Raw genomic sequence first — 26,882 nt, 5'->3', positions numbered from 1 at the left:
ACACATATTGAATTCTGCCTTTTTCACTCATTATAGCTTCACCCTTGTTCCATGTTAAGACTTAGCCTCCATGAACATCATTTCTATTGATTTCTAAATCTTTCATAGCTTACTTTTCTTGCATAAAAACAGTTATGAACATTCAGCAGTCACACAGTCACATTTCCTTTTGATTATCGTAAACATAATCCTTTTGAAAGTCTCCAGAACAGGATTGGGTCACACTCTGCTGTTGATTTCTACAAGGCTGTTTTGTGTGGGATGACAGTAAAAAGGTCTGTCACATCTGTGATATCACATTCCCGCAAAGACTGAGCTTGTCGGCATTCATCCCGTAGGCGGGAAGTGTGCATATTTTAGAAGCCAGCTCTGTGTGCATCTTGCCTGAGAGGAAACAAGTGCTCGTGCATCCAGCATCTGGTCTGGGCTCCTGAACCTGCAGCTGGGGGAATATTTGCTGATCCCGTTAAACTCCTGGTTTGAGGCCCAGGGAACAGCAGAAATTATTCCAGGTATTTATGTGCCCCTACCTGGCTTATAGATGCTCTCACATCAATTGCCTCCTAATCCTCTCTGGGCCCCTGAGGGAGATGCAGAGCCGGCACACGGGATTATAACCAGTAATTGGGAAAGTCAGGACCACTGCTGGATGATCCTGACTCCTTCCATCCTTAGACCCAGGCAAAAGGAGCCTCTGCTGTGGGCTCTGGACTCTAGGCAGCTTCCCCAGGTCTGCCCAGAGCCCACTCTTCCAATCCTATACCACACCCTGGGGCCCTGGTATTCCCTGTCACAGGCCTGAGCGCCGCCAGGGCCTGTATTAGCCTGAATCTGTCCTCCTGGGGGCCAGACCACCAGTGTGTGCATGCCCAGGCCCAGGGCAGCATCTTGGAGGGGTGCTCAGAGCTTAGACCTCCAGGCTGCAGGAAGTATCCAGGGTTGAGGGGTGAGGGCTAGAGGCAAGGGAAGAGGCTGAAGGCCAGCATCCCCTGCAGTGTACTGCAAAACTGCAAGGTCCCTGAGGATTCTAAACTCAAACCTGGCCTTCTCAGTCGCTATGAAGCTATATCTGTTAGAGTAGGAGGATAGAATAGATGCTGTGTAACAGTTCGTTAGCTTGATCTATAACTTTTAACTATTCAGAGATTCAGCAGGAAGACCTCCCTTTCTACTCTCAGAAACCCACAGATATTAAGAACGGTCTTGGCTCACTTAGAACACGATGCTGTTTCCAGGTTCCCTTTTTTTTTCTATGCAAGGCTACAGATATACTGAGGGGGTGCAAAGAAAAACAATCTAGAGCCCCAGAAAAAAATAAAACAATTTAGTGTGTAAAATCCAAATAGATCAGACACCCCAGTGTCAACATATAAAGCAAGAAATGCATTTCAGGACAAAATAGAGTACAACCACCTGCTGTGCAGATGAATCAGCCTGGCACGATGTAGCAAAATCAGAAATAGAAGCCAGCTAGTAAAGCTCCAATCTGCTGTCCTTCCCCTTCTCTCTGTTTCTCTGCCTCCCCCGTCACAGTTCCTGCGCGTGGACCACAGAACTACCACCCTCTGTTGGTTGCTTTAAGTTGTGCAAGAAGCCAGACCCCTGGTTTTCCTACAATAAGAGAAATTTTCTCACCAGCCCCACCAGGGTCAGCGTGGAAAATCAGTGTGGCAAGGACTTTCATTTAAATTGTTGTTTGACCACTGAACTAACTTTTTTCCAGCCCTTTATTCCCCAGCAATATTTCTGTCTTGTGATCGAGGATTTAACTGAATGGGAAAGCATGAACTCATTCAGACAGTTTCGTTGTGCTGTTCTTCTCCCGTTCAGAAAACAGAGATAAACAACTAGACTCTGAATAATTAAACACACATATTAGGACAAAAAAGTCTTTACAAAGTCTATTCTGTAAGTGATGATTCACTTGACTTTCACAGCTATCCAGCAAGGAAGCTACTCCCATGGTATAGGTAAAGAATCTACATCAAAATATGAAAATGAATATATGTATGTATATGCATGACTGGGACATTGTGCTGTATACTAGAAATTGACACATTGTAACTGATGGTATTTCAATTAAAAAAAAAAAAAAGAATCTACATAGGAGACATCAAGTAACCCGGCTGAGGTTATTCAGCTGAGAGATGGCAGAGTGGGTATTCTAACTTGGGGCTGATCCTAAATCACTGTAAGGATTCAGATATTCAAATAAAAGAGTAGATTTTGTCCAAATTTTAATTCATCAAGAGAAGAGAGTCACCTTATATCAAAGCCCTCATAGTCACTCATGTTAGGGGAGCCTGTCTCAATTTTTAATTTTCATTTTAATGAAGTTTTTTGGAGAACAGCACATTAGCCTGGACTAGCCTCTGAAAAATGGTAATTTTGGAAGCTTGTGGAGGTTGCCTGACCAAATTAGTTTTTAAAGATGTGGGGATGGATCTCTAATACAGATTTAGTAATTATTCCTGGAAGTGTGCTTTGTGATTGCAAATGAGGCTTTTTAAAGATTTCTTTTTAAGTGCTACCTTGTGGAGATTGTGGATAGGATGATTTTTCACTGATAAATCATACAGGGACCTAAAATGTTCCAACAAGACAGATGGAAATGAAGTTAATGTTCTTGGAAAAACTAAAGACAAAGACCCTGATATTAAAGATGCATATAAAAACTTTGAATAGATCTGTTTCATGAAATGTGAGAGACCAAACAAAACAATGTATTCAAATTAACATTTTATTCATGACAGTTTAAATATATAATGTGTAACTAAAATAATAAACATTATAAATAGATTTACATTATGGCAGACATTTAATTATGTCATCTATATATTCAAGTTGGCCAGAAATCATTTGGGGGGACTTCTCTTTGGGAAACAGGGGCTGATCTCAGGCTCGGGTAACAAACACACTCAGTGGTTTTTCCAAAGCACCAGCTGCAACCCAAGATGAGGAAGAAGCAGGTTTGGGTGCTGGATCCACAGCAATGATGAAGGTTACACACTGGCCCCTGTGTCTCCAGACAGCTCCTCACAGTTTCCCAAACATTGCTTCACTTGTACTTCCCAGCCTCCTGTGCAGTAGAGTTGGGCTGTCTTGAAGGTTCCCCCGAGGACCCCATGTCCCCCAAAATCAATGACTTGGGTTGGGGTCGAGATGTGATGAGACTGCTTTTCCCATCTCTCTCAGGCAGCACTGGTTGGAGGTACCACCATGATCATTGGCCACGTCCTGCCTGACAAGGAGACCTCCCTTGTGGATGCCTACGAGAAGTGCCGGGGTCTGGCTGACCCCAAAGTCTGCTGTGACTACGCCCTCCACGTGGGGATCACCTGGTGGGCACCCAAGGTAACAGTGCTGGATGGAACCCCAAAATAGAAACCAGTGCCTTTTTTGGCAGGGGGTGCCATTTGGTGGGAGCCAGTGGCGGGGTGATGTTCTCCTGCAGTGTGGAACACCCCTCTCACCACCATCCTAACTCCCCCAAATGACAAAAGAAAAATCACTTATGATTCCATAAGGGGGGCGGTGGGCCTGTCTTGCTTAAAGAGCCAGTTTTCCAGGAGACACAGAGGGCTCACTGGCACCTTGCTTGGACCACAGGTGCTCAGCGTCTCCTGATGGTTTACATTAGTGCCACTGACATATAAGGATTTGCTGCTGAGTAGTGGGCTCAGCAAGGGTCAGGTCCCCAGGGTTGGATCATTTTGTGCTTGAAGTGACAGCACTGAGGTCTCAGAACAGAGGGTCCTGTCCTGGCTCCTGCCTGATATGAATGGTCTGGGGAGCTTCCTTCCTGCTGGGACCCAGCTGCTGCTCTGAGCGCCCTGCTCCTTATGCGTGGTCGAGGCTGACTCCCACTGGGCCCTCTCTCAGTTCAGCCTCTGTGCCCCTGGCTTTCCTGTCCTCCCGCTGCCCAGGCCCCAGGGCCAGAGTCCCTTCCCCTCTCCCCGGATTCCCACTTCCTTGTTCTTCCTGAATACGGATACACGTAGCGTTCAGATTTTGCTTCATTTCTGGAGTTTTACTGCTTATTACCCCAGGGAAGCAGCCTGGATATTCATTCTTTCATCAATGATTTCTTAATCACCGTGAGCCGGTACTTGAGTGGGTGCCCTGGAATTATAAAAATAAACAAGCATTAAGAAATTTTACAAAGGTCTCCAGCTATGGACCCTGATCTAAAGGGCCTGACTCCCTCCTGAGATGGGAAATAAAAGCCTTGCTGGATTTCTGCCCTCAGGTACGAGTCTTGAGTGTGGGGCTCACCCAGTCTCTTCCATTATTTCCAAACGTACTTATGAAAGGCCTTGGAGCCCCCCAACCTTACACCATGAAGACCCCCCTTCCTGGTACCAGGCAAAAGGTGCAGACCACCTGTATGTCAACCATCCTTCATCTCACATGGAGCTTTGTCCATTCTGGACACCCTCCTGGATGGATGACCCCTACCCCGAGCCTCTCTCCTAGCCATCCCTAAGTTCCCAGAGGTTGTAGAGATTTTCATGCATCTAGAATTTTAAATTCTTTTTTATAATAATCAAATAATTTTTTTTTAAGTACAGATTTAAAAAATAGAAAAGAAAGGAAGCATATAACCAGTCACCCCTGACACAATCACTTATTTTTAGCTTATTTCCTTCTGGTCTTTTTTCATACCTACTTTCTTTCACTGAAGTGTGGGCATTTTCCATTTGGTTGCACGGCCTTCATGACCATCAATGCTTTGGCCACTGAATGTTCTGTCAAGTAGGTGAATCACTATTTATTTTCCTATTGTTAGACCAATGTTTCTTCCATTCTTTCCTAGTATAAATAATATTGGGACGAATATCATTCACATAGCTTTGGTTCATGCTTGGCTTTGACCCTAAATTAGATTTTCCCCAGGTCTCTGGATTTTTAGTATTAGTGTGCCTTCTCTGTAACACTTCTTCCACTATGGGGGGTGGGGGGTGTGTGGAGGGAATGGGCCACAGGTGTAAGTCATTAGTGCATTTACCATGAAGGCTGATTTGGAGACAGAACCAGAGGACCAGCCTATGTGATAGAAGAAACATACCCAGAGAATGTCACGATTTAGTTCCTATATTTGTGTCATAAGGACAATTTTCAAAGTACTTCCATTTGCTCACATGACCTCACAGCAGCTGGTGGAGTGGGAGGAAAGCAAGATACTGAGAGGTTGTAGGTGGTGTTGTGGTGGCTCCAATGACAGACCCCCATCTCCTCCACACTGGGCCTGTGTCCAGCAGTCCACCTCCTGGATATGTGTACTCACATGGTCTTGCCTTTCACTTTGCTCTGCAGGTGAAGGTGGAAATGGAGACCCTGGTGAGGGAGAAGGGTGTCAACTCGTTCCAGATGTTCATGACCTACAAGGACTTGTATATGCTTCGGGACAACGAGCTGTACCAAGTGTTCCATGCTTGCAAGGATATTGGGGCGATCGCTCGAGTCCATGCTGAAAACGGGGAGCTTGTGGCCGAGGCAAGGCAGTAGAGAATATTGGGGGAAGTGGGGGGCACCAAAAGAGGCAGTTCTTGGGGATTCCGGACCACCCATTACTCATCCTATAAAACAAAATATAAAAACAAGTGTGAGATGTTAACACCCCAGATGACAAATCTTTGTCCCAAAATCCAGACTTTTCTAGTGTCTGTAAAAAACAAGTCTCTTTGTATAGTTCAAAAGGATTTCTAAGTCTTGGTTGATGAGGTCTTAATTCTAATATGATATTTAACTTCCATTATAGCAAAGGAATTTGGAGCACCTCTAAGAAGTATTTTTAATGAGATTTGACATACAGAATAACTAAGAGTCAGCTTTCCCCTTTCCTGTGCCTCCCCCAGAGGAGCTGAGCTATTCTAAGGATCTTCTCACTGATGCCAAGATGACAAACCCTTTTGTACTCCTAGGTCTTAAGTAGGATGCTTAGGGTGAGGGTTAATCTAGGCATCGCTGGAAGCTCGAGATTTCACTAGATTGCCAGTGAGGAAATTCTGATTTTCAGATCAATAAAGCATGCTTGTCTTTAGTGTCCCAGGCCTCCTGGCTGGTGACTGAACTGTATTCTTAAGAGGAAAAGATATTTTCAATCATTATGAAGTGAGACTCAGGGGAGCCCTGTGCTTATCTCGCCCTCTTTAGAAGACGAATATTACAGAAGTGAGAAGTGCAGCAAGTCTATGGGAATGGGCTGTGTCTAGCATATTTCACTGTCCCTTGGGTTCAATATTTTTTTGTATCTCTATGATCCTCTCACTATTCTTTCTATTGCTATTATTCAGGGCGCTAAGGAGGCGCTAGATTTGGGTATCACAGGCCCTGAAGGAATTGAGATCAGCCGTCCAGAGGAGGTGAGGAAGAGTTCTGTGTCCTTTGTCAACTTTTTTCTTAAAGGTTTGGAGATTCTTTAGGATAAAAGATACATCAGTAAATATGAGTTGTATGGTATCACTTTCTCCATGGGCGAAACTCCCTTCCGGAAGCTTCCCAGGGAGCAGCTTCCTCCGTGCTACAGCTGAGCTGGCCTGGGGCTTCCCTGGGGAAGGCAACTTGGGGGAAACCAGACCCACCTCACTGGGTTCTGATTTCAAGGATCTGAGGGAGGCAATGTGAGCATGCCAGGGGTTGCTCTGCCCAGAATTGAATCGGGAGAGAAAAGACAGACTGAAAGTTCCTTCAGATGTTAGAAGAAATTCCAAGTTATAAGCCAGTGACTTAGCATTTTGGGGATAAGATCTCTTTGAGCATCTGAAGAGAACTTTGGACCCCTCCTACCAGAAACGAGAGGCACATGCATGTCTGTGCTCTTTCCCCTTTTCCTATTCCTAAGATGGTAACTAACCGCCCTGCTCTCCCTCTGCCCTCTGGTGTTCTCCTTGCACAATTTTGCAAGATGTCATCACAAACCCCCCAGATCCCCCTTGCTGAAGAATTCAGCTCTGGAGAGACCACATTAGACAAATAATGCATTCTTTTTTTTTTTTTAAATGTATTTTAGATGTAATTATTTATTTATTTTTGGCCAGGGAGTGGGGAGGTATTTAGGTTTATTTACTTTATGAGAGGTAATTGGGAATGAACCCAGGACCATGTGCATGCAAAGCGTTCACTCTACCCCTGAGCTATACCCTCCCCAAATAATGCATTCTTGCCCTATGACCCTGTTCAGACATCCTCTACCATTGGTGAGGGGAAGGCTATTTTCCATTTCTTCAAAGCCTTAAATGCAGAGCGGTGGTTGGATGTCCATGAGGGATTGATGGGGAGGCCTTGAGGGACAAGGAGCTGGAGACAGGATGTGATGGTACTGTCCTCAGACAGGAACCAAGTCAGCCTAGTGGGTCAGCTGGAGGATTGTGGTCCCACCTTGCTCTTGCCCTAGGTCTGTCAGAGCCCTTGACTGTAGTTCCTGTTTGGGCACCTCAGAGTTGGTAGAGAAAGATATACTGGATTGAACAAAGTCAATACACTGAGACTGCCTATGAGAACAGGGATGGGTAGGGGACGGGCACAGGACTGGACCTTCTGGAGTTCTAGGGGAGAAGAGCCAAGCTCTGAGTGTAGGGGTAGTAATAGCAAAAATTATCACCATCATCATCTATTGATTGAAGGGGAGCGTCCTGGGTCTATACCCGGAGAGATTTTTCTCCCCAGGGACATTTGGCAATGTCTAAAGATATTTGTTTATCCCAGCTTGTGGGCAGGGGGAGGATGTTACTGGCCTCCAGTAGGTAGAGTTGAAGGATGCTGCTGAAGAGTCTCCAACACCCAGACGGCCCCCACCAGCGAGAATTATCTCATCCAAAATGTCAGTAGTGCTGAGGTTCAGAAACTTGATCTAGGCCAGTTCCAGCTTGAAGTCAGTCAGTATTGCTCCTTTGCTACAGTTCTGAGGTGTCTGTGGAGAGAATGCACCAGAAACCAGAGAAACTGTGACTCTGGGTTTTTGCTTGCTCATTTTGTTGCCTTTAAGCCCTTAGCAGCATCCAGCGAAGATGTGCCTGGATCACTAAGTCCTGGGATTCTCTCAATGTGAGCAAAGGTGATTGGAGCTTGGTGCCCCTGCCCTGGGCTTCTCCCCACTCAGAGCCAGCTGTCCCCCTCGGCCCTGTGTCAGACGTTCCAGTGCTTTCCATCAGGTGGGGTCTCAGGCAGATGTAAGCTTGTTTGGGGAGTTGGTGAAGCTTGTTTTCTTTCTGTTCTCTGTTTCCAACAGCTGGAAGCTGAAGCCACTCACCGAGTTATCACCATTGCAAACAGGGTAAGTAGATGCCAACTCACCCTAAGCCCATTCTCAACTCTGGGATCAGAAACCAGTCTGTACGGTGGAGTCCCATTCTGGTGGATGCCAGCTCTGTGCCTGGCTCCCAGGACCCCAAATGAACATTGTTTGCTAAGTGAACGTTGTTATTCCCACAGACCTGGCAGGAGTCCTCCTTGCCACCAGCTCTCCATTTCATCCCCACTGAGCTTGCTGGGACCTGGTTCATTGCTCAAGTGGAAATGGCTCCCAAGGCAGGGCAAGGTGGGGACCTCAGAGCTCATGGCAACTGAAATCTGTTTCTTGTAGAGGAATAGAGAGATGTTTGCTTAGAGAACCATGATTTAAACCTCTGTCTCTGGGCCATTCATAATTTTTCCTTGCTGGTTCAGGGTAAGCAGGCGCTGATGTAGCGTGGTGGTGGGAACAAGCAAGAGACATGAGGCTTTGACCAGACAAGCTTCCCATTGTATGCAAGGCAGTCACTCTGATATACTATTGAGTATCTAAAATTGGAATGGTAATATCACCCACTCCTCACAGGATGGTTGTGAGGATCAAAGGAGTTGTGAAAGGAAAAGCACTTTATCAACAGTACAGCCCTGTACCAAGGTCATTTCTCCTCCTAAACCATCATTAAAGGGTTCAATTTGCTCAGAGAATATAAACTATCTTCTCTAGAACACTAGTTTTCTGAGTGAGGTCCCTGGACCAGCCGCATTGGTATCATTTATTAGAAATAGGAACTCAGAAATGCAAATGCTCAGACCTGTGCAGATCCACTGGATCAGAAACAGGCTGACACCCGGTGACCCCCAGCAACCTGTGTTTTAACAAGCCCGCTAATGATTCCTAATGGGCGCTAACTCTTGAGAATTTTTCCTCTGGAAAGACCCGGGCTCCCCCGAAGGCTGTAAGCAGTGGGTGTTTTTTGTTAGGAACACCAGGGGAACACAGAGAGGTTGGAGGTCCTGCTGGTCTCAAAACTAGTCAGGAAACTTCTGCCAAGCACATCAAATGTCAGGCCGGTTCCTAAATTCTTGTCCTCCTAATCTGATAAGCAAAGAAGGCATCAGAATAATATTTGGGAAAACAGTTCCCCATTAGCCCTTTATAAGTCTAGGAGCTGGACAAAGACAGTTTTACTGTTATAACAGTAGTTATGTCATCAATTACTTCTTGATGGAGACTCACCCCAGAATAAGGAAGGATCTGAACAACAAAAGGGGAGTTCCTTGTTTTTTAACTCAAACATACGCCAAGAGAAGTGAAGCCATGGACCTTGGTTGCACAGCTTGGTAGAGGAAAAGCTAATTAGTCTCACAATCCAGGTGTCCATTCGCAAGAACGCTCCTGTCTGGTGTAGACTCTGAACCCTGAACCTCTTGTGTATTGTTTCTTCTCTGGGATACAGTCTGTCTGCTGATAAAGCAGCCCTTAGATGGCAGGCATCATAATTTTGGATATGGAATATAATACATAACTGTCTCTAGGTCATCATGTTCATGAAAAGGAAATTAAAACAGTCCCTCATTTTAAGTTGTAAATAGTCTTGATGTTGGCTGGTAGAAAATGTGAGGTCCTGCCCTCAACACCTTGCCCCAACGTTCCCCTTCTGGGCTCTGGTGCCCAGCGCTGCCTGTCCCCTCCTTGCTTTGTGGGGTTCCCCAGCCTGTGTTCCCAGCAGGAGACCATCACCCTGAGGGTGGAGCTGAGCTATGCAGGGCAGGGGTGGTTCGGGGGCCAGGACTGAGCTGGTCTGGTTATCTTGATGCTTGTTAGGTTTTGGGGGTTGATGCTCTCTCCTTCCCATCATGTCTCCTGTGTTTAGACTCACTGTCCAATCTACCTGGTCAATGTGTCCAGCATCTCGGCCGGTGACGTTATCGCCACTGCTAAGATGCAAGGTGAGTCGGTGGGCTGGGATGGACAGTACACGTGTGTGGTTGGAGCCTAACGGGGCCCAGCAGCTCCGTGCACTTTCTGGCCAGGGTCCTGGGACCAGGCCCTGAGCCTGCCCTTCCCTCCTCTCTCCTCCTGTCTTCCTCAGCAGCATCCTGCACTAGCCTAGGTTCAGTCCATTAGAGCCAGTGTTTTCCTCTGCACGTTTGTATGCATAACAGCTTTACAGAAATGTCTGTCATCTCTCCTGGGTCTGGTAAAAGATTTCCAAGTTTTCAATCAATTCATTAATTGGGTATCTTTTAAAGTCTCTGGTTTTACTAGTGGTTGCCTTGGTAACCAACATGAAATCCTCGACCAGTTCCAACAGACATTTCAAGGAATACCCACGAAGTTCCTGGAGAAATGTCAGTATGTGGGCCCAACTTCCCTTACAGCCACCTAGAACCCTGTGTTTTTTAACTCAAACAGCCCCGAGGCACCTGTATGTCTCCTGTTGATGAGCACCTTGCAACCCCTGAAGGCTTTGTACGTGCCTGTGCTCTCAGCCCGGCTCACGGTGCCAGGGAGGTCCTGTTAACAAGAGAACAAAGTCACAGTCAACAAACCTGGGGCTAAAAATCAGCAAGGGCTTCCAGCCTTCCCACTGTACTGCCCCCTAGATCCCACCTCCTGCCTCTTCCCTAGAGGGACCTCCTTGGGTGTCTCACCTGTGCTATTGTCCCAGCCTCCCACCTCCATCTCAGTGCCCTCCAGCCCCGGCTACAGAGCCCACCCCCAGTATGCTCCCAGCATCCAGACTGCCTGTTAGCGTTGCATTCGCACCCCTCCATCTTCCCATCAGCACCCTGCAACAGCTGTGCTCCAGCCGAAACACACCCCTCAAAGCACCATCAGTACTGCCTATCTCAGTGCCCTTGCCCTTCTTTTCTTGGAGTCAGCATGGGGACAGGGAGCACCCTGGCCTTGAACACACCTGTGCTGTCAAACGCCTGAGTGAGGTTGGGCTAATCCCTTCCTTGACGACTTCAGCTCCTTCACCTGCCTAGTGAGAGGCTCAGATCAATGATCTCTCCAGTTCACTGGCTTCCTACTTATGATTTGACCCGTCTTCTTCCAGGGAAGGTTGTGCTGGCCGAGACCACCACTGCACATGCCACGCTGACAGGCTTACACTACTACCACCAGGACTGGTCCCATGCGGCCGCCTATGTCACGGTGCCTCCCCTGAGACTGGACACCAACACCTCAACCTACCTCATGAGCCTGCTGGCCAAGTAAGGCGTTTCAGCGGGACCGCAGTGCAGCATTATCTCATAATGCGCACCAGTCCCGGAATTTGTAGATCTTTAAGATGATGTCATAGAGGCCCCAAATCGGACCTAGGTTTGACTTCGTTGTGCCTGGAGCATGATTTTGCTTTTGTTTTCTTCTCCAAAGCCCATCAGATAATTGCTATCCCATGGGGCAATTTAGATCCAAATCTAAATAAAATGCTTTAATGAATAGTCTGTATTTGGTGGGACACAAACATGGAAAGATTTTGTTTTACGCACCCCCCAGGGGGGAGGGCAGGCAGCCCCCACCCCACCGGCTCTCCTCACCGAGGGGCTCAGGCAGCCCTGCCTGTCCACCGCCCAGGCAGGTGCCCACTGCTGGTACCTCTCTTCTCCATGGGTGAACCTCTTGAAATGTCCCCTCCTTGACGGGGTAGACTAGTGGGGGAGCGGGGGAGGGAAGCACCACTCAACCTATGAAAAGAGGAAGAAGGGAAAGACCTCAGGACTCTCCATTCTGCCAACACCTCAGTCCCCCCGTTGCAGGGGGCCGCCATTAGATAATGGGGCATTTATTTTATCCATGTCCTTAGTTTTCAGTCCTGATGGCCAACAACTGGCAAATTTCCACTCAACATCCTTCTATGTTAACAACTTAAAGAGCAGTGTGGGCTGGGCACTTGGGGCTTTCCAAATATGCCTGGAGTGCAGTCAGTAGGGTCCCAGAGTGAACATGGCCCCTGGAGAGGCAGGAGACACCATGGCAGTAATTATCCTCTGTCCCCTAGCTTTGCTGTGACGCTGAACAGCTGCTGCTCTGACAAATTCAACTAAATTGGTAGAGTAAAGGGAGAAATACTTTTAAAAATGCTTGTCAGTGGGAAAAGCCAGCCTCCTTTTCCTCATTATCAACACAACAGAAATAAACAAGTATCAAGAACCCACTATATAATTTGGGCTCAGTTCCAAGGTCAAAGAATCTTTGGAACTACCTCTGCCTGCCACCAGGATATTTACTGAAAGAACAAAAAGATAGGAAATCCTGCAACCCATCCAAATTACAGTGCCCAAACCCACACAAATTTAAATAGGCAGAGGAATAGAAGTATTATTAATTGAATAATTTAAGTTTTTACATCTAGCCTATTTTGTCAAATTTATTTAAATTATTTAACTAAGTTCTATTCACTTGAATAGAATTGCAATTTCCTGTGACCTATTATGAGAATAGTTTATCCCTGTTTAATCAGTGCATGTTGTAAATGTGTGCAATTGTACAGAATTTGGAGCATAGTTTTAACATTTCTAGGAATTTATGATTACTATAATTTTGCTTTTATGACACATTGTTGGTGATAATTGGTATTATGCAAAATATTTGATAGAAAACCAATTATTAAATTTCTATAAGAAAATATGAGCTTCATAATAATCTACTTAGGATATGATTTCTTCAGATATATCAGGGTAAAAAATATAATCTGTGGATTTAAAGATTTATCCTTTATTTAAAATCTCACTTTTAAAAAAATTGACATACAGTTGATTTACAATGTTGTGTAAATTTCTGGTGTACAGCATAGTGATTCAGTAGTACATATATATGTATATATTCTTTTTCATATTCTTTTTCGTTATAAACTATTACAAGGTATAAAATCTGACTTTGTAAAGGGACCAGAAATTTTTTCATTTGAATATATATATTCTTAAAATACTTAACAAAAACCAGTGATGCTTTAAACTTTAAAGAGTAGGGATGGCTGTGTCACATCTCCTAGATTCAGGGCAGCATCGGGAGACCTCAAAGCCCTTCTGGAACGTGACCACCCTCATTCACTCCTGCCTAGTGAGCCCTGCCTTGCGTGGGGGCCTTTTTGGAAAGGTGCGTTCTTAGTAAGACTTGTCAGTTAAAGCATGGGTCCCAGGGTCCCTGACCCACGGTCCATGACTCTGATGGGCACCTTTTCTGATCTGAGCCCTGCCTGGGCATCTGGAGGACCCCTGAGGAAAAAGCAAAAACCTAAAGATTCTGTTCATCTCTGGTGGGTTCTGCAGGACTGTGGAATGTTGGGGGGGCCTAGGGGACCCTAGAACAAACCCTCTGCTCTGTGGAAGAGCCCCTCCTGCAGTCTCTGAGAGGGCCCAGAGCAGTGTCTCTGGGCAGGGAGGTACCAGCGCATGCCAGGCAGAGCTAAGTCATCTCACTGTGGATTTGGCCAAGGATTGGCGGAAGCTCTGACAGGCCCCCAGGGGGAACAGTCCCACATGCAGCCTGACCCCGAACATCAGAAAGCCTTAAGAATATGCCTCCTCACCAAGCCACATAATGCCTTCTGCTCCCAGATTCCCCTCTGAAGCCGGCACCTGGACGGCCCACATGCACTCACAAGGCTGTAGTACCTCCTGCAAGTTAAGCTAGACTCTAGGGCCCCACACTGTGTCGTCCCCCCTCTCCCACATGACCCTGTGCTCCAGCCAGGCCCCTCCCTGCCTTCCTAGGGTCTTTCCTCCTGAGATTGTCTTGCCTGGGCGATGGAGCCATCCCTCTCTGCTGCCCCTCACCACCTCTGAGGCCTACAGAGATCTCTGAACTTGAGCTGGCTGGCTGCCTCCCTCCTTAGGCAGAGGGTCTGCCACCATGTGCACTCTCACCGATGTAAGTCTCTGCTCGAGTTCTGAGCCCCTCGAGAGCCCGGCCATGCCTCAGCCTCTGAGGACCACTGTCATGGAGGGCAGCAGTGATGAAGCAGTCAACTTGCGTGCTGTTACTGGTTGATTAAGGCAGACTTCTGTCCTGTCCTTCCTCTCCCCTGCTGGGCAAGGAGAGCCTCCACATCCAAGCAAAGCTTAGCATGGGACTTGAGTGTTTTACCAAGCACATGCTTATTGCCAGCAGGGCCTGGTGGGAGTCGAGGGAGGGGATGAGAGGGAGTTCGCATACGGTTCTGAGGAAGTAAAACTACCTCCACCCTCCCGCTTTAGCCAAACAATTAAGCGCAATTTTTTTTCCTCCCTCCACTATCTTAACTCTTAAAAGTCAACGTCCCAAAGACTCTTGATGTCTCCTGTGACACTGGCAGTCTGTGCCACAAGTCTGCATGTATGCCCATTCTGCAGATGTGTAAACAGGTTCTCACAGATTAGCTCGCTAGAAGTCGTACAGCTACAAAGTGGCAGAGACAAGATTGAAACCAGCTTTGCTGGATTCCCAAGAGAAGGCTTTCCCTGCACCTGTCCTCATCCTCTGGGACCCCAGCCTCCCATTTCCTTACCAGTCACATCCTTCTCTCTACCCAGTGATACTCTGAATATTGTGGCATCAGATCACCGGCCTTTCACCACGAAGCAGAAAGCTATGGGCAAGGAGGACTTCACCAAGATCCCACACGGCGTGACGGGCGTGCAGGACCGCATGAGTGTCATCTGGGAGAGAGGAGTGGTATGTTCCTGCGCCCCTCCCTGCTCCGGGCCTCAGAAGAATTTTCACCCTTAGGAGGCCTGGGTCAACCACAGCTCCTGTTTCACCCAAATACAAAATGAAAAAGTCTTCTATTTTTTCCTGATCAGAAAGGTAATAAGATCTAGCATAAAAATTTGGAAAATACAGGAAAGTATTAGAAAAAAATCCTCACGATACCATATTGAGAAATTATTAATATTTTGATATATTTCTTTCTAGTTTTCTGCATGTACTGTACATTATTTTAATAACTGTGTTCATCTTTTTTTCATATAACAGTATATCTTGTGTGTCTTTACATATCAGTAAAAATTCTTTAGAAACATCTTTTTTAATGTCTAAATAATATTTCCTCCAAAAGAAATACCGTACTTCATTAATCCTTCCCTGATGTTTGGAACTTACAGCTGTTTCAAATTGTTGCACTTACAAATAATGCTGCAGAGAATCTCTTTGTTCGGGAGTATATGCCAGCATTTTTTTAGTGGAGGCACTGGGGATTGAAGCCAGGACCTCGCGCATGCTAAACATGTACACTACCACTGAGCTATACCCTCCTCCCCTATGTGCCAGCACTTCTAATCATTTTCTGAGGACAGATTCCTAGAAGTGTATTTCTGGGCCAAAAGATATGAAGAATTTTGAGGCTCTTGATACATTTTGTCCAGCTGCCTTTCAGTAAAGATAGAGACTGGGACTTCATTTGAATACTGCCTGTTCTGCCCATGAAGAATAAGTAGTTTTGGTCTTGACCTATCACGGATTAGATGAAGCACAGAGTATGAGCCCAAAGAGATTTGAAATCTTCAGGGTTAAGCTCCCAGTTCAGGGAAGGCCCATGAGGCAGCTCAGGAATCCCCTGTGAAGGGAGCCCACGGTGCTCTCGTGGGTGGGGTGATAAGATGCTTTTCCAGCACAGAATATATGTCCCTCTGCGGATGAAGGGAAGTTCCTGATTTATCCATAGTGAGCATATGAGTAGAGGTGGTTTTGCAAACAGGAGGTAGATTTGCACCAGGAAAGCAGCCTTTTGGAACAAGAGCCAACTCACCACTGTTGCTGGAAGGAGATAGAAGTAAGCAAGTGTAGGGAACCAAGCCATGTGGGTTGGTTCATCTGAGAAGATGCCCGTGACATTGTCCTTCTCAGCACCATTGTTCTGACTGACTAAAAGGCTACACAACAGGGTCAAGGGTGACTGGGGGTTTGAGGTACACACACGTGGCCTTGGTTGACCTGACACTTTTGCAATATCTCAGGTTGGAGGAAAGATGGATGAGAACCGTTTTGTGGCTGTTACCAGCTCCAACGCAGCAAAGATTCTCAACCTGTATCCCCGCAAAGGCCGCATCATCCCTGGAGCCGATGCCGACGTGGTGGTGTGGGACCCAGAAGCCACAAAGTAAAGCCTGCTGCTAGTCTCCAGGGCTAGAGGGACTTGGGATTTTAAGGAACTTGTATTACAGAACTCCAAAAGCACATCATCTTTGCACTACTCCTAGCAGAGAGCAGTATGACCTGAGGTGTGTTCAATTCAACAGATATTTGAGGGCCTGCCATGGTTCAAGCACTAGGAACACCACAGTGAACAAGATGGTCTTCAGACCTGCTGTAGTGCAGCTCCATGTGCACAGCACTTTACAGTTTTTCAAAGCTGCATCACATCAGCGATCTCACTTGCTTTCATACAGTCCCAACAAGTACTCAAGCCTAGATTTCTTATTTCAATTTTACTGTTGAAGAAACTAAGACCAGAGAGTAGAGAGACTCCCCACGTCACACAGCTAATAAGTGGCTGAACCAGACAGATATCCTGACACTCAATTACAGACTCTCCCACCAACACTCTGCTTCTCTCGTTGAGGGAGTGTGTCCCCTTCAGCGCACAGCACTTGACACCCATGGCATTAATAACACAAGTTGAGTGAATCAATGAAGTGCATCAGGAGTTATCAAGTCATAGGATACAGAGCATCTCTTTTCTCAGAGATTTGGGCAGGGGAGATGGAAATCACTTTTTAATATTAAATTTCATTCACTCAACAAATATCTGTTAAGTGCCACCGATTGCTGAGCACTTTTCTAGGTGCATAAACTGGCAGTGAATAAGATAGACAAAAGTGTGCTGGAATTCTGAAGATAAAAAGTTCAGTTGCAAAGAAAGTTCACCCTGTGCACCACCACACACCGCCTTGCCAGATCCCCATGCTGCTTCTCCGTTTGGGCACTTGAGAAGCCGTGTTCTGCATCCAGCCTGGGGCTGGTCCCTGTTGCTGTGGCAATGTGGCTGTTAGTCACTGCTGCTAGCGGAAAGACAGCTAGAATTTAGCCCAGTGTGTTAGTCTTCTAGGGCTGCCATAACAATACCACAGACAGGAGGCTTAAACAATATACATTTATTTTCTTACAATTCTGGAGGCTAGAAGTCCAAGATCAAGGTGTCAACAGAGTTGATTTCATTCTGAGGCCTCTCTCCTTGGCTTGTAGATGGCCATCTTCTCCCTCTGTCTTCACATGGTATTTTCTTTGTGCACTTCTGATGTCTCAATTTCCTTTTATAAGGACACTCATCTGATTGGATTAAGACTCATCTATATGACCTCATTTTACTTTTATTAGCTTTTAAAGGCCTTATCTCCAAATACAGTCACATTTGAGGTACTGGGGGCTAGGAGTTCAATATATAAATTTGGGGTTGGGGAACACAACTCATCCTAGCCTTTGGAGGTCATCCCTTCCCACTGAATATCTTCCCTTTTCACTGAGCATCATCCTTTCCCACTGGTCATCATCCCTTCCCACTGATCATAATCCCAGCGAGCACATCCCCTCCCACTGAGCATCATCCCTTACTACTGAGCATCATCCCTTCCTACTGAGCACTGTCCCTTCCCACTGTGGTGTGCATCACCTTTTCCCACTGAGCATCATCCCTTCCCACTAAGCACCTCCCTTCCGTTGAACTGTGACATCTTTACCTCCTCTCAGAGTGTTCTCTCCCGCCACTCCTCCCACCAGGACCATCTCGGCAAGCACCCAGGTGCAGGGAGGAGACTTCAACCTGTATGAGAATATGCGCTGCCATGGTGTCCCGCTGGTCACCATCAGTCGGGGACGGGTCGTGTATGAGAACGGCGTCTTCATGTGTGCTGAGGGCACTGGCAAGTTCTGTCCCCTGAGGTCCTTCCCAGACACTGTCTACAAGAAGCTGGTCCAGAGAGAAAAGGTACATGAGGGAGGGGGAAGAAGACGTGTGGGAAGACGTTGACATGATATTTTATATGACTTTTAAATCTCAAAGATGCTCTCACTCTGCTTTCCTGTGGAATCCTATTGCCTAGATAGTCACTTTGGGAACAATCAAAATAATAGAAAAGGAGCACCTGTAATAAAGTAAAATTTATTGGGAAGGGTCCTCAGCTCCCCAGCCCTGGGCTGACCCAAGAACCAGAAGGAAGGAAGGTTCCATCAGGTTGGGTGGTGGGCAGACTGGTCTTCCCGCTCTCTCCAGGCTCCCCAACCAAGACTTCATCCTGCCTCTGGTCCTTAGTGGAGCCTCTCTGCCATTCATAAAAACCACGACTTTCTTCCCCAAACTATGGTCCGGCTCTTCCATACTGAGAAGGGAGCATGTGGTGGGGCAGAGAGAATGCCCAGCCGATGATGCTGGTCCTGCCCCCCATCTTCAATTCCCAGAGAGAATTTTAGGTGATCAGGCAAACAGGGAGTCCTGAGACCCCAAAGGCACAAGTAGGAAAGTGACACTGTGACCACAGAGTTCCTTTTGATTTGCAGGCTCAGGGTCATCGAGGTCCTGCCACTGCCTGGTTCCCTCCAGTATTGATGAAGCCAGGGCGAGTAAAACTGATATCTGAGAAGCTATCATCTAAAGCATATGAGTACACAGGGCATATTAACACCAAAAGATCAACTCTGCTGGCGAGCTTTCCACGTGGAGTAACTCTTCTCTCCCAGAGGCCAAAAAACAAAGAGAAACAAATCCCAGTCTCCTGTAGGGGAGCAGACTTGGGTCACCTAAAGAAGACACGACTTTACTTATCCATCTGTTCAATCCCAAAGCAAGCTCAGGGTCTCTGGGGTAAATGGTCCACCTCCAGTTACTTCCCAGCCACTGACAGTGGCAGGAAGCCTTAGCCCCACCACTGGAGGATTTGCCAGAAAGAGCTGTAAGGATGATGCACTCACACCCAAGACTATCTGGCAAAGGGTGGTTGTGATTTAAAATAAAATGGAAAATAACAAGTGTCAGTGAGGATGTGGAGAAATCGGAACCCTCACCCATTGCTGAAAGGAATGTAAAACGATACAGCCACATTGGAAAACACCTTGGCAGTTCCCAAAAAGTTTGATAAATTTGCCAAAATGACTCGGCAGTTACCCTCTTAGGTATAGACATACTTAAGAGAAATGCAAATATATTTCTACACAAAATCTTGTACATAAATGTTCATAGTAGCATTATTCATAAAGGCCCAAAAGTGGGAACAACCCAAATATCCATCCTGTTGAATGGATAAATAAAATGCGGAATGCCCACACAATGGAATATTATTCAGCCATAAAAGTGAAAGGAGTGCTAATATAGGCTACATACAACATACACAAACCTTAAAAAACATGCTAAGTGAAAGAATCCAGTCACAAAAGGCCACATATTATGATTCCCTGTATATGAAGTGTCCCAGAAGACGCAAATCCATAGACAGAAAATAGATTAGTGGTTGCTTCAGGCTGGGGGAGGGGAGAATGGGAGTGACTACTTATGGGTACAGGGTTTCTTTTTGGGGTGATGAGAATATTTTGAAATAATATGGTGATGATGGTGGCACAACCTTGTGAATATACTCAACACCACTTAATTGTAAACTTTTAAATGGTTAATTTTACAGTATGTGAATTATATCTCAGGTTGGGGGAAAAAATGTCTGGCAACATTTTTGTGTGTTTTCCATAAAAGATATTTCAGTCAGAAAATAGGGTCAAAAGAGGGCACAGAAAGTGTTTGACACCCTTCTAAAAACCAGCCTCACAAAAAGGTAAGATAGACACTAATTCACAGCAGACAACCCTTCGGGCCAGTGGAAGAGCCCCAGCTTCCAGGATTGATATAAATTCAACTCAGGGTCCCTTTTTCTATGGCCATTATTATAATGACAATGTCAGGTCCTCAAGAAACAGCCAGTTCTATTCCCTGTTCTCTGGTCTTGCCCTTATGTAACAGAATGCAGGTATGCAGAAAGCTATGGGAAAACCTCATTTTCCAAAAATTATGAATGAGCAGTCCCTACAGAGCATGGGCCCCATGAGAAAGTAGCTCTGGTGTAGGGCTGCCGGGAGCCAAGGTCACTCACTCAGGATTCACCTCAGGTCTGTACTCTCGCACTTCACCACTGGGACCCCAAAGTGCAGCCTGGTAAAGGCCAAAACCCTTCAAACCAGCTTTGACGTTCTGAGGGCTGGGCTTAAACTTCAGATCTATTGATGGAGAATACAAAGGAATATGTAGACTGAAGAGCCTTCCAGAAATCACCCATATCTATTGTTTCTCTGAGCAAGGTTTTCAATAAGCAGTGAGCAGCAAAGGAGATTGAGGTTATGTCTCTGACAAGTGCCTGGGGAGTAGATTTATGCTGCTCCTTCAGACCCAGTGCACACACTCCAACACACTTCCTCATAACAGAACTTTTTAATGTGATTAAGCACCATAAATGACCTTTGCAATAAAACAGCTGCTGGTACTTAGATGTCACTTGCCATGTGCCAGAGCAGTTCTAAGAGCTTTACACATACTATTTGATTTGATCTCATAACAACTCTGTTCTAATAAGAAAATAGGCACAGAGAGGTTATGTAACTTGCACAAGGTCACACAGCTTATAAGTAGCAGAGCTGAGATCGGAACCTAAGCAATCTGGTTGTAGAGTACAGACCTGTAACTCTACTGCTGCCTTTGTGAGTACGAAATTAACTACTATTGCTACTGGGGAATTCTTACCTCCAAATCAGCTATATGTAGCCTCTATCCCCACAAAGCTGTCAGATCACAGTGAAAGGCATGGCTTCTTGAGAACCTGGCAAGTGAGGGATGCTCTCTAAAGCTGAATACCTCAGAACTATCTACCTGCTACCTTGGAAAGGATTCCACCAATGGGTATCTCCTCTATGTGCACATGCGCATGCACACACTATTTGGAAGGCGTTAAGAAAAGAATTCTCTATCGCCTGTGTTCAAGGTGTAGAAAGGCTTGGTCACATGCATTACTTTGGGTCCTGAGCAGAGTGGCAGGGTCTGGAGTCCAGTGAGCCGTCAAGAAGGCTCTGGTGGTGGCGGTGTCTTGGCCCTGATGGTTGATGGTGTCTGTTCTCTGATAGCATCATCTTTTCTCTTTTTCTCATCCACGTTCACTAGACCTTAAAGGTTAGGGGAGTGGACCGCACTCCCTACCTGGGGGATGTAGCTGTCGTTGTGCATCCTGGGAAAAAAGAGATGGGAACGCCGCTGGCAGACACTCCTACCCGGCCCGTTACCCGACACGGGGGCATGAGGGACCTTCATGAATCCAGCTTCAGCCTCTCTGGTAAGAGCAAGGGCCACTTGTTCTGGCACCTGCATCTTCACCACAGTGGGGTGGCAGGAGGAGGGCAGAGGGGCCAGGGACCTCACCCAGGCGGTGGGACTAACGGTGCTTTCCCCTCCAGCTTCTCCTTCCCTTCCCAATCCCATGTCTGGTGATGAGCACTGGGTCCCAGGTTAGACACACAAATATGGGGGGGCTGGGCAGGAGGGCTCTCTCAGTCCCTGGGCACCCGCCACTGACAAGCCATGGCCCTTCTGGGGCTTTCTCCAGGATTTCTAAGTTCAAATATTTTCATCCTCTGACACATAGGGGTGCCCCAGAGATGATCAGAGCTCAGAAAGGCTAACTCTGTGCTATATGGGACTGCACCCCCATTTCCTACCCGCCTCCTTGCCAGCCTCTCTGAAAGGCCTGCTACTTCCCCTCCACCCTTTCCTCCCTCACCTTATCCCCACGTTTGCTCCTCTGTCACCTTCTTTTTTGCCAGGAATTGTACTGTGCGTCATACAACAGATAATACATGGGGCGCATCTGTGCTCAGGGACTTGGTTGCTGACAGCACGTATCCCAGGGGCTCCTCCGGAGTTAAAGGTGGCGGGATCATTGCTGCATAAATGGCAACCCTGACTGGAGAATAGGCAGAGGCTGTAAGATGCCCTGGTCCTGCAGGAAACAGTGACCTGGACTTGAAAGGGGCAGGGGCCGGGTCTCCCAGAGTGGCCTTCAGGACTAGCCCAGGTGCAGACCTGTATCCACTCTGCCAGAACTGTGCTGGGTGGGAAGGTGAGAGGTGTGAGATCCAGGTCCTTCCCACAGAGCCTGGCATTTGCTAGTGTTGATGAAAGGGCAGAGAGCGAAACCAGAGGGGTGCCAGGGAGCGGGACTGCCTGCTGAGCTCCCTCTGCGCCCAGCTGTGCCCGGAGCAGCTCACATGGTTCCTGTCCAAGGAGCTGACAGCCTGTGGGGAGGGGTCCCTTCTACATCCTCTCAGAGCCAACCTCATTACAGAGATAACTCCTCCCCACCCTGAGGGCCACTGCCACTCCCTCCAGAGACGGGACCAAGTGCAGGGAGTCAGAAAGGGATCTGTGGTGTGGAGTGTCGGTGGGCACCCGGCCCAACCTGTCCAGGAGGTGTAGCTCCCCATAGCTGCCTGGGCACAGCCCTTCCTGCAGCAACCAGCCCCAAGAGAAGCGGCCACCCCCTCTCTTCCCGCCGCTCAAGCCACGAGCCCCCTCTGGCTGGTGGCTTCTTCTGCTCCCTCCCAAGTCTCCGGGCAGAGCCAAGACCGGGCAGAACTGCTCTCTGACTCAGCAGGCATCAGGCAGCCTCTCATCTTCCCTCTGCCCCAAACCTTGTCTGTTCTAAATAGGACAAGCTGATGAATGTCCCACTACACTCCCTGGGGTACCAGGCCTCCTCTTCTAAGTCTTGGGATTGCAAGATGTGGGGGCCTTTAGGGTGTTGTTCTTAGATTTTCCAAAACAATGGTACACCCTCCCTTCTTACTCTCTTGCTCACTGAGGCTTGTGCACAAAGGGCCACTTGCCAACAGACCGATCTGTATGTGTGACAAGAGACCATAGCTCCAGGGCTGGGAGCAATGAAGGTAGCATAGCAAGGCAGTTAATCATAGAGGCTCTGAATCAGGAAGACCTGGGTTCATATTCAGGCTCTATCACTTATACTCTGCGTAACATTAGACAGGTTACTTAACTTCCCTCAGTTTCCTCATCCATAAAATGGGATGGAGTTGCGTGGAGGATTAAATTAGATCCTTTATGCGGAGGACCATGGTTTTATTACCCAGTCTAGAGCAGTTGAGCTCACCCTCTGCCTCCTTCCCTGCAGGTTCTCAGATCGATGACCATGTTCCAAAGCGAGCCTCAGCTCGGATCCTCGCTCCCCCCGGAGGCAGGTCGAGCGGCATTTGGTAAAGTCACTGACCAGCCCCCCAAGTGAAGAGGCATCGCTGCCACCAGCCTGCACACCCTCCGGCCACAGCTGCAGGGGGTGGGAGAGTCTGGGCTGGGCAGCGCACCACCTGAGGGGCCACGGGACCCGGGGAGCCCTCCCCATGTCTGACACGTGATTCACTGTGCTTCGAGCCAACCCTAACAGGCACTTTGAGTTGTGTTCCTCCTGCTGCAGTCCTTTCCTGCCTTGGCCTTGGTGGGCTTTTCTGGGGCCCAGGAAACCCATGCTATGCACAGAGCCCAATGCATAGAGCCTGGCCCAGCCCCTCCTCTCACACCCGTCTCCACGTGCTGGCCTTGGGAAAGCCTCGACTTTAGTGCCCTGCCCCTGGCTGACTGCCAGTTGTCCAGAGCACTTTAGCAAATATGTTTTAAAAGCAAAGGACTCCCTCTCCCATCCCCTTCGGCCCAGTGGTCACTTTTCCCAAGTCAGACAGGTGTTAGCATCCCAGCCATGCCCAGAACGCCCCGTTTTTCCTAGCTCACCTCTGGCCCTTGTGTGGGTGTGGCTGGGACACTCTGCGCCCTTTGCTGGCTGCTTCCTCCCTGCCCCCCGGGAGTCCCAGGCCCAGAAGGGCTAGCTGGGTGGGCGTGAGGCTGGTGCCAGGCGCGTGTACATGATTTCGTTTTGCACGTTTGGTTTGCGCAGTGGTTTGGTTTGACTTGTTTGTGCATCCTGTGAAAAATGATGGTGCTTCGTGTCACTAGCATAGCATAGAAACAGGAATAGATGTGGACCTTAGGAGACGCTGCATCAACACCAATCAGACAGCCTAGGGCACAGATGAAGGGGGCAAGAGGGGGACGCTGGACTCAGGGGCCCTTCTCCCAACCTGGAGTTTTCCAGTCCCCTCCTCTCCCCTCCTGGTTAGTTTCATGCATCTGAGAGGGTGCCCAGGATGCTGGCCCTGGAGAGCTTCAGGAGCGGGGTGGCTCTACCCATCTCACTCCCAGAACTAACCCAGCTGCCTGTAAGCTTCTCCCTGCTGGACAGAGGCCCAGCTGCTCCTCCTGTGTGATTGGCTAGAGGCCTCATGCCTGCTAAGAGAGGGGGAGCGATTAGGGGCAATGGTCTAGCTAGACGCTGGGTAGGAGCCCAGGCCAGTGAGACCTGGCTATAGAGCCCAAAAGACCCCCTTGCTGCATAGGAGCTGGGGTCTCCTGTGGTCAGCACCTGGCCCTTCCCTGCTTGTGGGCTCCATGTCCTCCCACGTCCAGTTGGGCACCCCCTGCCTCAAAGCTCCAGGAGGTTTCCATGGAAACACCAGAGGGGATGTCATGTTGCATGTTTGGTTCAAGCGCCGGGCTTACACATGGCTCCTGGACTCCTGGGCCGGTAGTTGTACCCTGCACATTTCTGCCGTGCTTTTCAGGTTTTCAAAGCCTTTCCATATATGAGCTCTCAGTTGCTCCTCATGACAACATAGCACGTATTATTCTCCCCATTTCACAGATGTGGCCCAGAAAGCTTAGGCCTTCTGACTCCAGAAATGTCCAGGACTGCCCTTAAGAGCTTGGCCGTCTACCCCAGCTGTGGAAAGGAGGCATGGAGTGATGTCTCCTTAGATCCCACCTGAGCATTTGACCAACTAGAAGACTTACTCCCCCCAGCAGGCATTCTGCTTCATTTTGCACAAGTAGATTTTTCTTGTAAACAAACTAATGCATATTCACTGTTTGAGCCAGAACTAGTTAAATGTTGGAGGCTTGCCATGTGTTTGAGCTGCCTCCACATCCTCACTTCTCCTTTCATGCTCCTCTTCCTCAGTTAGAGGCCAAGAGGACACAGACGGTCACCCAGGGAGCAGAGGCAGCAAAGGCACTCATGGAGGGTGGTGGCCATGGGGACAGTCGATAGGGATCTGAGCCCAGGAAATGTGATGCTGACCCCTTGGTACAATGCACATCATCTTTCTCCCTTTCAGCCCTTGCTGGGTCATGGGCCTTGGGCAGATGCCAAAGAGCCGAGCAGTGGTAGTGGCCAGCGGGCACTGCATCTCTGCTTCGGCTAGGAAAGCTTTACTTTCTCTGAGTGCCTCTGCTGGAGAGATGCATGGTCCATGGCTCTGGGAGACCACATCTTGATGTGGTCCATCAAAGGCCTTCCACTTCATTCACCCCCGATCCTTACATAGACTCCTACCCTTGTCCAGGAGCTTCTAGATGAAAAGCAGAAGGAGGTTCAAGGAACCAAATGAACGGTCAGCCCCCACCACCCATTCCCTGCCCCTGTGCAGAGCACCAGCCAGCACCATCGCCAGCCCCACAAGCTCCTGGTTGGAATGAGAAGGGTCTCTGGTTGCACTGAATGCAGCTCTCAAACTGGTCTTGTACTTGCTGAATAAATACTGTTGTTCTTGCCTTAGCTGCTCTCTAGGTTTGTGGGGTTAAGTTTCCAGAAAATTGTGCTACCGTGTGTGCGTGTGTGTGTGCGTGTGTGTAGTGCTAGGAGTCCACAGTAGGTCTCGGTCCAGCCAATGCCACGATCAGGGCTTTTCCAATACTGACCCAGAAACCACAGAACCACGCGGAAACCCAAACCCCCTCCAGCGGCCCAGGTGGCAGGCACAGCCTGGAGTCAGGATGGAGCCTCCAGCACCCAAGTGACTTCCTCACTCCTCTGTAAATGTCATGGTGCTAAGATTGTGTCAGCCCCCAGAAGACACATGGTCCTGTGCTTTGGCCACCCGATTGAGGCAAAAACAAAACAGCCCGACTCGTTGTGTTCTGGTGCAGGTTTGTATTAAACTGTAGCTACTTCTCACTCGGTCTCAGTTGTATTTATTCAGGGAAAGAGTTCGGTAGGGGACCTCTTCTCCAGTGGCTGGGGCGAGGCTTCAGTTGCTAAAAAAGACTCAACTTTGGTTTTTCACTCATGTTGGGTGGCAGGGGCTAGCTCCCTGGGAGGCCTGAGCAGAGTTTGCAGATTAATAGTTGAGAGATGGGAGCCTCAGGGGCCTAACAGCCTCCTCTCTCCTAGTGGGGAAAAAAACCAAGGTTTTTGATGCCAGATTTCCCAAGAAAATGTTGCTTGTTATCTGAAACAGGAATAGATACAAAAGGAGGGGGAAACTAGGCTTTCCCCAGCTACCCTTTGTCACCTACTCTCTTGGCTACCATTTTGGAAACCCATAGCTCCCTCTTCGCACTGGATCCCTTGGCTGATAGAAATATGGTCTCACAAAAAAGCATATGACAAAGGACTGTCCCGAGGTTAACGTGTCTTTGAAGGACATTCGGTCCTTCTCTGGCTCCCCAGAACCCCACCCTTTGGATTGGACCACTGTGCCTTCAGACCCTTCCACCTGCATCAGAACTAATCGGCCTTCTTGCTGGAGCTCAGCCGCAGGTGGGCAGGTTACCGGATCAAATACTTCCACACTAAAGAGT

General features: G+C 48.0%; 1 protein-coding gene across 1 annotated transcript in view; it reads left to right on the top strand.

The window, feature by feature from the left end:
* Positions 1-26,256, top strand: part of DPYSL5 (dihydropyrimidinase like 5) — an 81,766-nt gene extending 55,510 nt beyond the window's left edge. Inside the window, exons 3-13 of the mRNA XM_010991218.3 lie at positions 3,196-3,354; positions 5,317-5,496; positions 6,297-6,365; positions 8,231-8,275; positions 10,107-10,182; positions 11,298-11,454; positions 14,755-14,896; positions 16,177-16,319; positions 17,936-18,143; positions 21,348-21,516; positions 23,368-26,256. Coding sequence (XP_010989520.1) covers positions 3,196-3,354; positions 5,317-5,496; positions 6,297-6,365; positions 8,231-8,275; positions 10,107-10,182; positions 11,298-11,454; positions 14,755-14,896; positions 16,177-16,319; positions 17,936-18,143; positions 21,348-21,516; positions 23,368-23,453 — 1,434 coding nt within the window. The 3' untranslated portion in view covers positions 23,454-26,256. The remainder of the gene's footprint in view (positions 1-3,195; positions 3,355-5,316; positions 5,497-6,296; positions 6,366-8,230; positions 8,276-10,106; positions 10,183-11,297; positions 11,455-14,754; positions 14,897-16,176; positions 16,320-17,935; positions 18,144-21,347; positions 21,517-23,367) is intronic.
* The last annotated feature ends 626 nt before the right edge of the window (positions 26,257-26,882 follow it).

This window comes from Camelus dromedarius, chromosome 15 (genome assembly GCF_036321535.1).
Source record: "Camelus dromedarius isolate mCamDro1 chromosome 15, mCamDro1.pat, whole genome shotgun sequence".
In the NCBI taxonomy this organism is placed as follows: domain Eukaryota; kingdom Metazoa; phylum Chordata; class Mammalia; order Artiodactyla; family Camelidae; genus Camelus; species Camelus dromedarius.
This window is presented reverse-complemented; position numbering and strand designations above follow the sequence as displayed.